This window comes from Pungitius pungitius, chromosome 10 (genome assembly GCF_949316345.1).
Source record: "Pungitius pungitius chromosome 10, fPunPun2.1, whole genome shotgun sequence".
Classification (NCBI taxonomy): Eukaryota; Metazoa; Chordata; class Actinopteri; order Perciformes; family Gasterosteidae; genus Pungitius; species Pungitius pungitius.
Window position 1 is genome coordinate 20,001,402 of NC_084909.1, and position 12,008 is coordinate 20,013,409.

The window sequence follows — 12,008 nt, forward strand, 5'->3', positions numbered from 1 at the left end:
ACTGACAATAACACTCAAAGCCTTAAAAGCCTTTTCATCAACGAAATTCACTACACGAGATCAATAGGTCAATAATGTACGACAGTCACAGAAAACATTTGCTAAAGAGCTCTGCCGAACAGCCGGCTATGAAGGAACAGGATTTAATAGGTCTGTGGTTTAAGAAGCACTGTGCGGTTCTTCCTGGTCACCAACGACATCGCTGTCACGCCGCTGCATGAAGGAAGAGCAACACTTTCAGTAGACGTCAATTCCCTCTAAAATAATGAGCGTCTACGAGTGAGAGGTTGTCTCAGTTAACACACGTTTCAGCAGCCTACGGCTATTTTGGTTACTATTTCCACTTGTATTTCTTTCACTATTTGCTGAGAGATGGCTGAGGGGGGTTTTAATCACTCCGGATGTAACGGTGCCAAACATCGGCTGAAAAGCCCACAGGCAAAGGAAGTAAGGTGTGGAAAGAGAAGCCATTTCCTGTGTTATAATGTTCATTCATCACACGGGTCTGGTTAGGGTCCCCATTTGACCGAATCCCCAAAACAAGTCTAGTAACCAGAGAGGACCCACGTGGACAGGAAGGTGGTTTAAACTCTATTACATTATTATTGATTTATTTGTACAATGACGTAATAGCAGCATGGTTTGTTTGCAGAATTAAACCCTTCATTGAAAACCTTGTCAACGTCACAAGTCTGGCTTTGATTTTTGAGACATTTTTTGCGTGATGTAGAGGAATATATTGACGGCACACAACAACAAACAACAAACCACAAACAAATAACAGCCACCTTTAGAAGTGACATCATTTCTGCAAAACTTCTCAGCCAAGTTAACAAGAATGAAAAGCACTCCTAAAAGGGCCATGGCCTGGTTCACCTGCAATGCCCACGTTTACACATCACGTTGTTGTTACACGAGCGGTGCAATGGGCCACCACAGGGTGTGCGTGGGAGAGAGAGAGAGAGAGAGAGAGAGTTTAAACAAGAAAACCAACACACAGACAGGGAGCCTCCATCAAGCAGAGACTTTAAAGACTCCAAAGTGCATGTTTGCAGGTTCCATGAATCCATCTGGCCCCGTTAGTAAAGATTGCTGCTCAACCACCGCGGATTGAGTTGAGTAACCATTGCATTTCCTCATATAAACTCTTCTAAAGGTTAGCCAATTATTTTCTTTTTTTATGGATATCTGAGACAGTAGATACCTGGGGGAGCTGAATCTAAACAGATTTGGTTATCCCCCAACCCTCTGCATGTTTACGTGTTATTTATGGGGTGAATATAAAAGTGCTGCATCTCATGAGGAGCACGTGACGTGTGAGATGCACCATGACATGAGCTTTTCAAAGGCTCCTTTGGAATGGATGGCTTTGTGGTTCACACACTGCTACAAAGAAGCACAGGCATAGATACATTTTACCAAAAAAAGAAAGAAAAAGAAAATCTGTCACCCAGCACAACAGAATTTATCAACCTTTAACCTTCTTTACACTGTAGACACCATGTGACGTTGTGTTTGGCAGGTGACTGGCTGGCTGGCTTCCACTTCTCTATTTGAGGACATTCCAGGACGGTGCTTAGGTCTCACCCCCACTCCCCCCCCAGCATGGAGCCCACCAAAGTCCAGTCAGATGGTGGCCTCAACGTCACCCTCACCATCCGCCTCCTCATGCACGGAAAAGTAAGTGTGGACAGAACAATCATTTAGATTTCATCTGTTCTTTTTTTTTTACATAAATATAAATGCTGCAGTAGCTAAATAAATCTCCCCATAAAGCAAATAATATAGGAAATAATAATCTATTGTTAACGCTAGTTGTGGTAAAAAGACAATACGTGTTTTTTCTTCTTTAAAGGGGCCTTTAGAAGATGAAAAATGAGTTAAAGGAAGCCACAAAAATGACCATTTGTAGACAAACTACTCCGATGAAACTTTTTTTTTGCATTTCCTTCCCTTCAACAGAGACAAGTCATGATGAATAGAAGTTGATGAGTTTAACAGTAGCTTTACTGAAATACTGAAATGCTGTGTCAAGTCAAACCTGAATGTTCACTGCAGCTTCACTCCACATTAACCTGAAGATTAGTACTTTACACCTGAAGCCCAGTAAACTAGTTTGACTCACAAAGATCAACATGAAAGCTCATCTCTTCTCCTTGGTGCCATGCCGCCCCCCCTGCCCCCGTCTCACCACGGTTTTGTGCAGCGTGCGACGTCCAGCTGGGAATAAAACGTGACCTTAAGAGTCAAAAATGGAAGTGCTGAGCTCTGGTTGTTGCTCTGCTGACTTCCTAAGCCCTCATTCAGTACGACCCAATGGATTCAGAGGCTGGAGCTGTTGCGCTCTCGCCCCCGTCGATGTGTGTCCCTGCATGGGAACATTGTGTTGGGTCTGGAGCATTGTTGGCTCCAGACCCAAAGGGCGACAGGCTCCTTCCACCGACCGCTCTGCGTGTTCTTGTCTGTCCGCCATTGGTGTTTTTTAGGATTCCCAGGACACACAGTGAGTGGGCCCCACCATCGATTTTTTGGTTCAAGCACTTACATGCAGTGTGCCCTCTGTCTGTTTTCTTCCACTTCTATACTCTTTGAGAGCTGGTTAAAATGTGTGTGTGTCTGTGTTGTTCAGCCCCCACTAAGATGCTCAGCTTGTACCGTCTCGCTTATTTCCAGACTGCTTTTTACAGCGTGATGAGTGCCAGTGAACGAGCATCTAAATGCTTGGCCCTGTGTGCACGGTGTGCACCACGTCGTCTCGAGCCCGAGTCGTCCCGTTGTATTTTTTGGTGCAAATCAATTCGCAGCCCAACAATTTCCCCCCCCCCCCCCCCCCACTGCGTCTGCTAATGCAGGAGCCCCCCCCCCCCCCCCCCCGACACGGGCATCCAGTGACGGGTTGAAGAACCCTGCAGCAACACAGGCCAGGTCAGGCGAGGAGAGATGTTGCGTGCACAGAGGACCTTTGGAAGCATCACCCTGTTGCGGCTCTTTTGCTCCGAGCAGCATGAGGTCGCCACTTGGTGGGGCTGTTGGAGGCTGTTGGAGCTGCTCTCCAACATTGTGAATGCAGTATATCTGAAAGACTGCCTTGGACGCCCTTCTTCGTCAATCATATAAGTTTGGCGTGTGCTCGTCTAAGCCGACACTGACCCCCCCTTTTTTTTAACCTGTAGTAACATGTCATCACGCATCCAAATTTCTGCAACTGTTAGCGACAAGCTAAAGCCTCTGAGGCTACTCGTCTGCAGCTTAAACAGCACACGGATAGCGGGTGTGACCCTGTGGTGATGCGCTGCCCTCCTGCCCTTTACTCCCTGTACTTTATGAAGACTGATTACATGCAAATAGAAAGCAGGTCCCTGAACACCGCCATGCCCTTGTACTGTTTACACCTTCTTCACTGAAAATGTTTTACTCTCTGTTTTGTTTTGTAGGAAGTTGGAAGTATAATTGGAAAGGTATGTTATCTTAGATCACATGTTTCTACTCTAATATATATATATATATATATACACTCACCGGCCACTTTATTAGGTACCCCATGCTAGTAACGGGTTGGACCCCCTTTTGCCTTCAGAACTGCCTCAATTCTTCGTGGCATAGATTCAACAAGGTGCTGGAAGCATTCCTCAGGGAGTTTGGTCCATATTGACATGATGGCATCACACAGTTGCCGCAGATTTGTCGGCTGCACATCCATGATGCGAATCTCCCGTTCCACCACATCCCAAAGATGCTCTATTGGATTGAGATCTGGTGATTGTGGAGGCCATTTGAGTACAGCGAACTCATTGTCATGTTCAAGAAACCAGTCTGAGATGATTCCAGCTTTATGACATGGCGCTTTATCCTGCTGAAAGTAGCCATCAGAAGTTGGGTACATTGTGGTCATAAAGGGATGGACATGGTCAGCAACAATACTCAGGTAGTCTGTGGCGTTGCAACGATGCTCAATTGGTACCAAGGGGCCCAAAGAGTGCCAAGAAAATATTCCCCACACCATGACACCACCACCACCAGCCTGAACCGTTGATACAAGGCAGGATGGATCCATGCTTTCATGTTGTAGACGCCAAATTCTGACCCTACCATCCGAATGTCGCAGCAGAAATCGAGACTCATCAGACCAGGCAACGTTTTTCCAATCTTCTATTGTCCAATTTCGATGAGCTTGTGCAAATTGTAGCCTCAGTTTCCTGTTCTTAGCTGAAAGGAGTGGCACCCGGTGTGGTCTTCTGCTGCTGTAGCCCATCTGCCTCAAAGTTGGACGTACTGTGCGTTCAGAGATGCTCTTATGCCCACCTTGGTTGTAACGGGTGGTTATTTGAGTCACTGTTGCCCTTCTATCAGCTCGAACCAGTCTGGCCATTCTCCTCTGACCTCTGGCATCAACAAGGCATTTCCGCCCACAGAACTGCCGCTCACTGGATGTTTTTTCTTTTTCGGACCATTCTCTGTAAACCCTAGAGATGGTTGTGCGTGAAAATCCCAGTAGATTAGCAGTTTCTGAAATACTCAGACCAGCCCTTCTGGCACCAACAATCATGCCACGTTCAAAGTCACTCAAATCACCTTTCTTCCCCATACTGATGCTCGGTTTGAACTGCAGGAGATTGTCTTGACAATGTCTACATGCCTAAATGCACTGAGTTGCCGCCATGTGATTGGCTGCTTAGAAATTAAGTGTTAACGAGCAGTTGGACAAGTGTACCTAATAAAGTGGCCGGTGAGTGTATATATATATATAAATCACTGTTATTTTTTTCTTCGTAAATATAAAGATGTATAAAACATTCATAACATAAAACCTTTCATTCATTAAAATGTGCTTTTTTCACAGAAAGGTGAAACAGTGAAAAAGATGCGAGAAGAGGTGGGTTAAACCTTTATATAAATAATCAACTAAAAAACATGTTTTATTACAATGTGATTTAGTGACGACACTTTAAAGAATACATATTGCTCATAGCACATTCGTCAGTTCATCAGTGTTAAATAGATCATTATATATCTATTCTTGGATTACTGGATTCATTATATTGACCCCGTGACTTTATTTTTGTGTTGTTTTTCAAGAGTGGAGCACGAATCAATATTTCTGAGGGCAGCTGTCCAGAGAGGATCGTCACCATAACTGGACCAACAGACACCATCTTCAAAGCATTTGCTATGATTGCATACAAATTTGAGGAGGTACGAGAAGAGACCTACTGCATAGTTTCTATTTAAAGTGCAGATCCAAATAGAATTTAGGCATCTTTTAAAATCTGCATGGAGTTAGTGTCACTTCAGACACGGGTCCTTTGTCTCAATTTGAAGGAGCTGACATGTGCATCTGCTCACATCTTAAAGGACCACAACTGAGTTTATATTATGGTTCCATTTTTCATATGAAAAATGAATTTCCTATTGAAGTGCATCTACATGAGGCACACACTCTTTCATCGTGCTAGATGTTTGTATTCACTGATTTTGATGGATAGGCGTCATTGATTTGTTTGGGTCACATTGTAAAAAATGTTACTATTCCAAAATGAAAGATGCACATTCTTGTTTTCCAGGACATAATCAATTCTATGAGCAACAGCCCAGCAACCAGCAAGCCCCCGGTCACCTTAAGGCTGGTAGTGCCGGCCAGTCAGTGTGGCTCCCTAATAGGTAAAGGAGGCTCCAAGATAAAAGAAATGAGAGAGGTATGCTATGAAACGAAAATCAATGCAACATGGACAACAAAATGAGGACCCAAATGCAGTTTCATTGTACAGGAACGTCCTTTTTTTTGAGAGAGGTCTGTTATAAATACGATAATATCAGCATCCTGACGAGTCTAATGGTTATAACTTTTAACTAGTGATGGGGACAATATCCTCACCTTGTGTAAAAGCACCAGATGATACCCAGCTATCACACCGGATGTTGTCAGTAAATACTTGAGTCTGTGTGATTCAGAACCGAAACTCAAAGTCGCTCTGCTCCAGTCCACAGGGGCCCAGGTCCAGGTAGCAGGGGACATGCTGCCCAACTCCACAGAACGAGCCGTGACAATCTCTGGGACCCCCGAAGCCATCATCCAGTGTGTCAAACAGATCTGTGTGGTCATGCTCGAGGTACAGTACGTCACCAGCATTCATTCACTCACTCACTCACTCATTTTAGTCAGGATCAAGAAGAACTTTGAGTTGGAGACTACAAAAGCTGTGACAGATTTCACGCACCAACTGGGTCTCAACTGGGAATCAGTGTTTAAAGTTATGAAGAAAATGATATGAGACACACATTGGGCTGTGTTTCGGGGCAAAACCACCTGATCGTTGTAATTCACAGGCGTCAAATATAGTTTAAAGGCAGAAATTTGTATTCACAACAGCATTTTTGCGTGTAACCATTCAGGTAAGTTGTCAGCAAGTCTGTTCTTGTAAGATTAAGAACCCAGTTCTTGTATCTAAAGCACCTACCTGTGGACAGTCCTCCCTCCACAGAGCAGGAACTAGAGAGGAAATCTAATGACGCCCTCCCCACCTCCCCGTAGTCAATAACTGTGTCATTATATTAGGAACTGCTCTGCTTTCTCACTGAAATCCAAAAAGAGAGAAGAGTGTGGTAGGGATGACATATTTGATCAGTGGTCATCAGGTTTCATGCCTAGTCTTCCTATTATGGTCTATCTTCCATAATTAGATGCCTGATTTCTCTGAGCTCCATGACTCCTTTTTGTTTGTTTTTTTACAAAGAAAATTATAACTTTTGATAAAAGCTGCCAAAAAAACTAAATTACCAAGATGCAACATTATCTCAGGGAATTTTCTGCTGTTTCTCTGATTAGACTGTCATTGACAGCATGAATTACATTTAAATGACCACGTGTGGCCACCTGGGGAATAACGCCCCCCAATTTACGCATTTAAATACAAGGCACGCAAATAAGTCACTGCGTATTAGGCAGAGACATGTTTGTAATTAAGAAAAAGGAGCACAAATCAATATCAAAACAGGCATAAGATTATAAAAACCACAAAGTGGTTTGGATCTTGTCATTCAATTCTCAATAATTCTGATATTTAGTTTATTTCTCAAAATGTGAACGTAAACCAACGAGCCGCTGACTCCGTCTCTCTGCTCTCTACCCATTCTCTTAGTCTCCACCCAAAGGTGCCACCATCCCTTACCGCCCGAAGCCCGCCTCCACCCCAGTCATTTTCTCTGGTGGCCAGGTAAGCGCTGAGCCGGCTTTAACTGGTTAGTCTGGGTCCAGGGCCCCAGCCCAGACCTGCACTGCAGCGTCCTGCAAACGTGCTTATTATTATTATTATTATAGTTACCAGAACCAGGCCGTCCTCTCTGGGACAAATCGGAGCATTAGTTGTATATTTTAACACTAAAATGTCAAATGACCAACAACCTTTCGTGTCGTGCAAGGTCAGATGGTCTGGTTTCTTTTGATGTGTGAACAGAACTTACCACACAGTCAGCAGGTAGTCCCTCTGAAGCCTGGTAGTGATGCACAGAGTCGACCCGTAGCATCTGCAGGAGACCCACCACGCTGTCCTCCTCACTGACTCGGTCAATATTAGATGCTAAATTCAACTAATAACCAAATAATACGAAAATATTAAGTCTTTTGAGGTAAAAATGTAAGAGGGTTTGTCAATAGCTGTGCATGGACAAGCTGACAAGTGACTTTTTTAGCCCAGTGTCATGGCAGGACGTGAAATAGGACACAATTACAAAACGTTTAGTGTACTTGGACACAAAATATTCATTTCAACTAAATATCTGTGTATGAAGAAAAAACAACGTCCTGCATTTTGTGACTAATTCACAAACTGTCTTGAGACCAAGTTGTCTGAAAGAAGATGCTAAACCTCCTTGTTCCTCTCCTCAGGCCTACACAATTCAGGGACAGTACGCCATTCCACATCCAGATGTGAGTTCTTTGTCTCTTGTTTTATAAATTCGACCTGTATCATTAACCGCGCTCTGAAACACGCTCGTTTAACTGCATTAACACATCAGATGGGGATGTTGTTGTGGGAAGCACGAAATCTCAACCAAAGAAATGTCGTTTTGTCACCTCAGTATTGGAAAGGGAGGAGTGGCCGAGGGGGTTCTTTAGTCAATTGCAATCTGCAACCCCCCCCCCACATGATTCCACCAAATCCCACACGCTGTCCCTTTGAGGGGGAACTCCGGCTCAACCAGAATGAATGAATGAACTCTCACCAGACGTGGTCGATAGCACAACATTGACTGTTGGAGGTCAACAAAGAAGACAGGAAATAATGGCCGTTTTGCAACCGTGGCAACCCAGCGATAAAAGAGGAGTCTCAGAGACAATGAGTGTCTTTTAATAAAGAGGACGAGGTCAAAGGGTCCTCTTGCTCTGGGTCTTTGTCTACGGTCTACACCCCGAGGTAAACAGTTCCTCCATCCGGCTTAAGATGGAGCAGCGAGGTGGTGGCTGAGGCCGGTGATCCTCTGTCTGCACCACCCGTCTCCTGCTGCTGCTCAGCTCTGTGAATGTACTGGTGGCTGCAGCATGTGCACCGGATAGCCGACTCCCTCCATCACCCCCCCCCCCCCCCCCCCCCAATCTGAGGTTGGTTTGCCACAATATCAACAACCCTTAAATTCAATTGGAAAACATCGTCTTCATCAATAATCTGCCTTCACGTGTCCTTGTCGTGAAAGCATCTCGAAAGGCTACTGTGTGTCACATCCACTAATTCAAAGTTGGCCAGTGATTGATGCAACTGGAGGTGGTGTTGGATGGTACAATCACTCAAGTGCTGGCCGGACACCCCCTCCCACCCTCATTAAAAACTCCTCTTACAAGCAGGAGAAGAGTCTTACCCCAGTCCTGATGGAAATTACCCACAGCAGGGGATGGACATATTGTGAGCATGTCTGGAGGAGAGCGGCTCCTCTGACAGCCACGTAAAGACCCAAGGTTTCTAGTTCTGAATAATAAGAGCCGGCTGCAAGGACACATGGTAAGTGGGGAGGCCAATAGAACGGACTTTTATTTTCAGCTTTTGGTTAATGTGCTCATGAGAGGAGACGTTTGTCCCTCCAGTTTGTTCCTTCAAAAATTATGTTAAATCATTGAAAATTACAAGATGTAATCAAATTAGCAGAAAGAGGAAGAATAATTAAATTGCAGAGCAACTTAGAACCCAATAACAGACAATCACCCCTCTCTCTGTCTCTCCTTCTCTTACTTGTTTGTCCTTCACCACCCTGACCTCCTTCTCCTCACCGTTTGTCCACTCAAGTTTCCGTTTGCTTGATTTCTCGGTGTGACCTGTGTGACAGTAACCTCCTAGTTCTACTTTCCCTCCTGACCCCTTCAGCAGTTGACCAAGCTCCACCAGCTGGCTATGCAGCAAACCCCCTTTACCCCCCTCGGACAGACCACCCCTGCTTTCCCTGGTACGTACCCTCAAGGCCCTTTAGACATGTCCTCCTCTTTGCATCCTTCCCTTCCTTCTCCCTTATCTCTTGTTTGGCACAGCATGACCTGACCCCCGTGGTTCCTCCCCCCCCCTTTGATTTTTTCATGTATATATTTTCTCTCGGCTCTGTCTGATATATTATGCCGGTGAAATGCGTTAAAAACTTGCACTGGGCTTCACTTGAAACAGTGAATTCCTAATTGCGTTATTACTTGGGAAAAGGATCCTTCCTCTAACACGTTCTAACTTTCCATTACAGATCAAAACCTCCCGTGAAATAAGTTAATAAATAAATAAATGACCAACTGAATCAACTGGTTTAAATGGACCGCGGCACCTTTATCATTCATTCTGTATCATGTTCTACAACAGAAGACATCACTAAGAAATATGTTTGTTTATATCTTTACAACTTCCATCTAAACAGATGTGTATTATTCTCACACATGTAAATGATGATTGAATATCAAAGTATATACGTATAGTTTTAATTATATATTTGTATATAGCCTGGTTAGCTGTAGGATCCAACACTGTTAAAGCTGAGAGTTAAGTGGGGAGATCACAAGACATAAAAAAAAGATTTACCTTAAAGGTTAAAGTGACTTTTTAAGTCACATTTCCCTTTTCTTCTCCCCTTGCTCCCCAATTCAGGTTTGGATACCAGTCCACCAGCCAGCACCCATGAGCTAACAATTCCCAATGACGTAAGTAAAGCATCCTAAGCCGTCAGTTTTTCAACATCCTTTACTTTTCAAATGATGTGTCTTTTAATTATTATGTCATGTACATTTAAGCGATGTTGAAGCAATGGCCCGATTTGCAAAAGACATCAGAATAAACAGCACGTCACTAAATATGGTACCTCAAATGATTCAGTCTTTAGTCATATACTAGATCACGAACTGCAGAACCAAGCCATTTTATTACCTTTTAAACTTCCTTTTAAATGCAAATTGTATAACTGTAGGAATTAAGCATTTTTATTGCAAAACAACACAGACGTTTCCTTGTTTTATACCCAAAGTCTTCTGCTTCCTCCCCAGTTGATAGGCTGCATCATCGGGCGCCAGGGAACCAAAATAAATGAGATTCGACAGATGTCAGGGGCGCAAATCAAAATTGCAAACGCCATGGAAGGCTCGTCAGAGCGGCAGATCACCATCACAGGGACTCCTGCTAACATCAGCCTTGCCCAGTATCTCATCAACGCCAGGTGACCTTTCAACTCCAACTTCTGCCTTTCAGCACAATCAAAAGAACCCAAGTCACCATCTTCATATCAAAGCTTCAATTGTAATGTTTTAAAAGGAAAAGAAATTGTTTGCTAGTTTGATATTGACATTTTTCACACTGAGTTGACTGAAAAATACAGATTTTTTTAGGTTTTGACAAGTAACAGATGAATCTATAAATAATGAGGCTACTCATGTTATGCTCTTGGTTATTCCTTACTACTTTTGTTGCTAGATGCAAAGAAGTCTATCACGTTTCATGCCAGCTACTGAGACAAAGCTGTGGAGCTTGGACTGAACGTGTAGATTCCCAAACTGAACGTCCAAAAAGTAAAGCTTATTGGCAATTTCCATTTGGAAAGATCATGGATAAATCTGTAAGGTATGCAGTCTCAAACCTAATGTAGTAGATGGTCCTTATCTGTTTTCACATAAGCAAATTATGCTAATACAATTGCCATTGCTTCACAACAACCTTTCCCCCTATATCTGCTGAAACCAGCCATTCATTATCAACAGAGAAAACGCAACCTGACTGATGTCCGCGCACTGCCTCAAACACCTCAAAGGCAAATGTTATCAGCGTCAGAGCAGCAGAACCCACATACCATCACTCAACAAAACACCATTTCATTTATTTGACTTGTTGAGGAGATTTCAGAAAACATTCCACTGAGAATCTAATGGCTATTGCTGGTTGCAGGTTCAGGGACGTGGCTGCCATGTGGAATGACCCCTCGTCCATGACTACATCCTGAAGTACCCCCAAATCTGCTTCACAATCAACCTGCTTGTGTTATCCCATGGAACTTACCCAGGAGTCCCATGTCCTCAGTTCATTGGGAGACCTACTGTAACAGTCACATTTACACCGGGATGTTTTTAAAGTGGACGTAGCCAGTATAAATTTAGGAATAGTTGGACATTTTGGAATCTTGAGTTATTAGTCATTTCTGCTTTGAATTAGAAGAATGAATACCACTCTCGTATGTTTTTTTTAAATAAAGATAAATCTAGCTGGAAACAGCTGTCTCTACTGCAAGGAAATAGCATCCAAGCACTAAAACTCACAAATTTACATGGTTGCCTGGAAATCTCGCGTTGACATTAGTGCTCACTAACACAACACAACCCTCCTGTGAAAACATTTTAAACTGAGTCACAGGACCTTCACACAGTTCACTTCACGCATTGTCCCCATAGCGAGGCTGTCTGTACATTCCTTTGCTCTGCGCTCACAGTGCGGTTATAGCTGATAACGCCCCTCAGTGTAACACTGTTAGCACCGTTAGCTTCAAGCTGCAGGCCAAGCTGCCATCAC

At 43.7% G+C, this 12,008-nt stretch overlaps 1 protein-coding gene across 2 annotated transcripts in view; it reads left to right on the forward strand.

Moving 5' to 3' along the window:
• Positions 1-11,689, forward strand: part of pcbp3 (poly(rC) binding protein 3) — a 30,388-nt gene extending 18,699 nt beyond the window's left edge. Inside the window, exons 4-15 of one of the 2 annotated variants that reach the window (XM_037487760.2) lie at positions 1,523-1,680; positions 3,435-3,458; positions 4,841-4,873; positions 5,077-5,193; positions 5,562-5,693; positions 5,979-6,107; positions 7,137-7,211; positions 7,883-7,924; positions 9,354-9,429; positions 10,107-10,159; positions 10,499-10,668; positions 11,391-11,689. In XM_037487760.2, the coding sequence (XP_037343657.1) occupies positions 1,606-1,680; positions 3,435-3,458; positions 4,841-4,873; positions 5,077-5,193; positions 5,562-5,693; positions 5,979-6,107; positions 7,137-7,211; positions 7,883-7,924; positions 9,354-9,429; positions 10,107-10,159; positions 10,499-10,668; positions 11,391-11,445 (981 nt within the window). In that variant the 5' untranslated portion in view covers positions 1,523-1,605 and the 3' untranslated portion in view covers positions 11,446-11,689. Of the gene's footprint in view, positions 1-1,522; positions 1,681-3,434; positions 3,459-4,840; positions 4,874-5,076; positions 5,194-5,561; positions 5,694-5,978; positions 6,108-7,136; positions 7,212-7,882; positions 7,925-9,350; positions 9,430-10,106; positions 10,160-10,498; positions 10,669-11,390 lie in introns of both variants that reach the window. The other variant, XM_037487759.2, reaches the window with a different exon arrangement.
• The last annotated feature ends 319 nt before the right edge of the window (positions 11,690-12,008 follow it).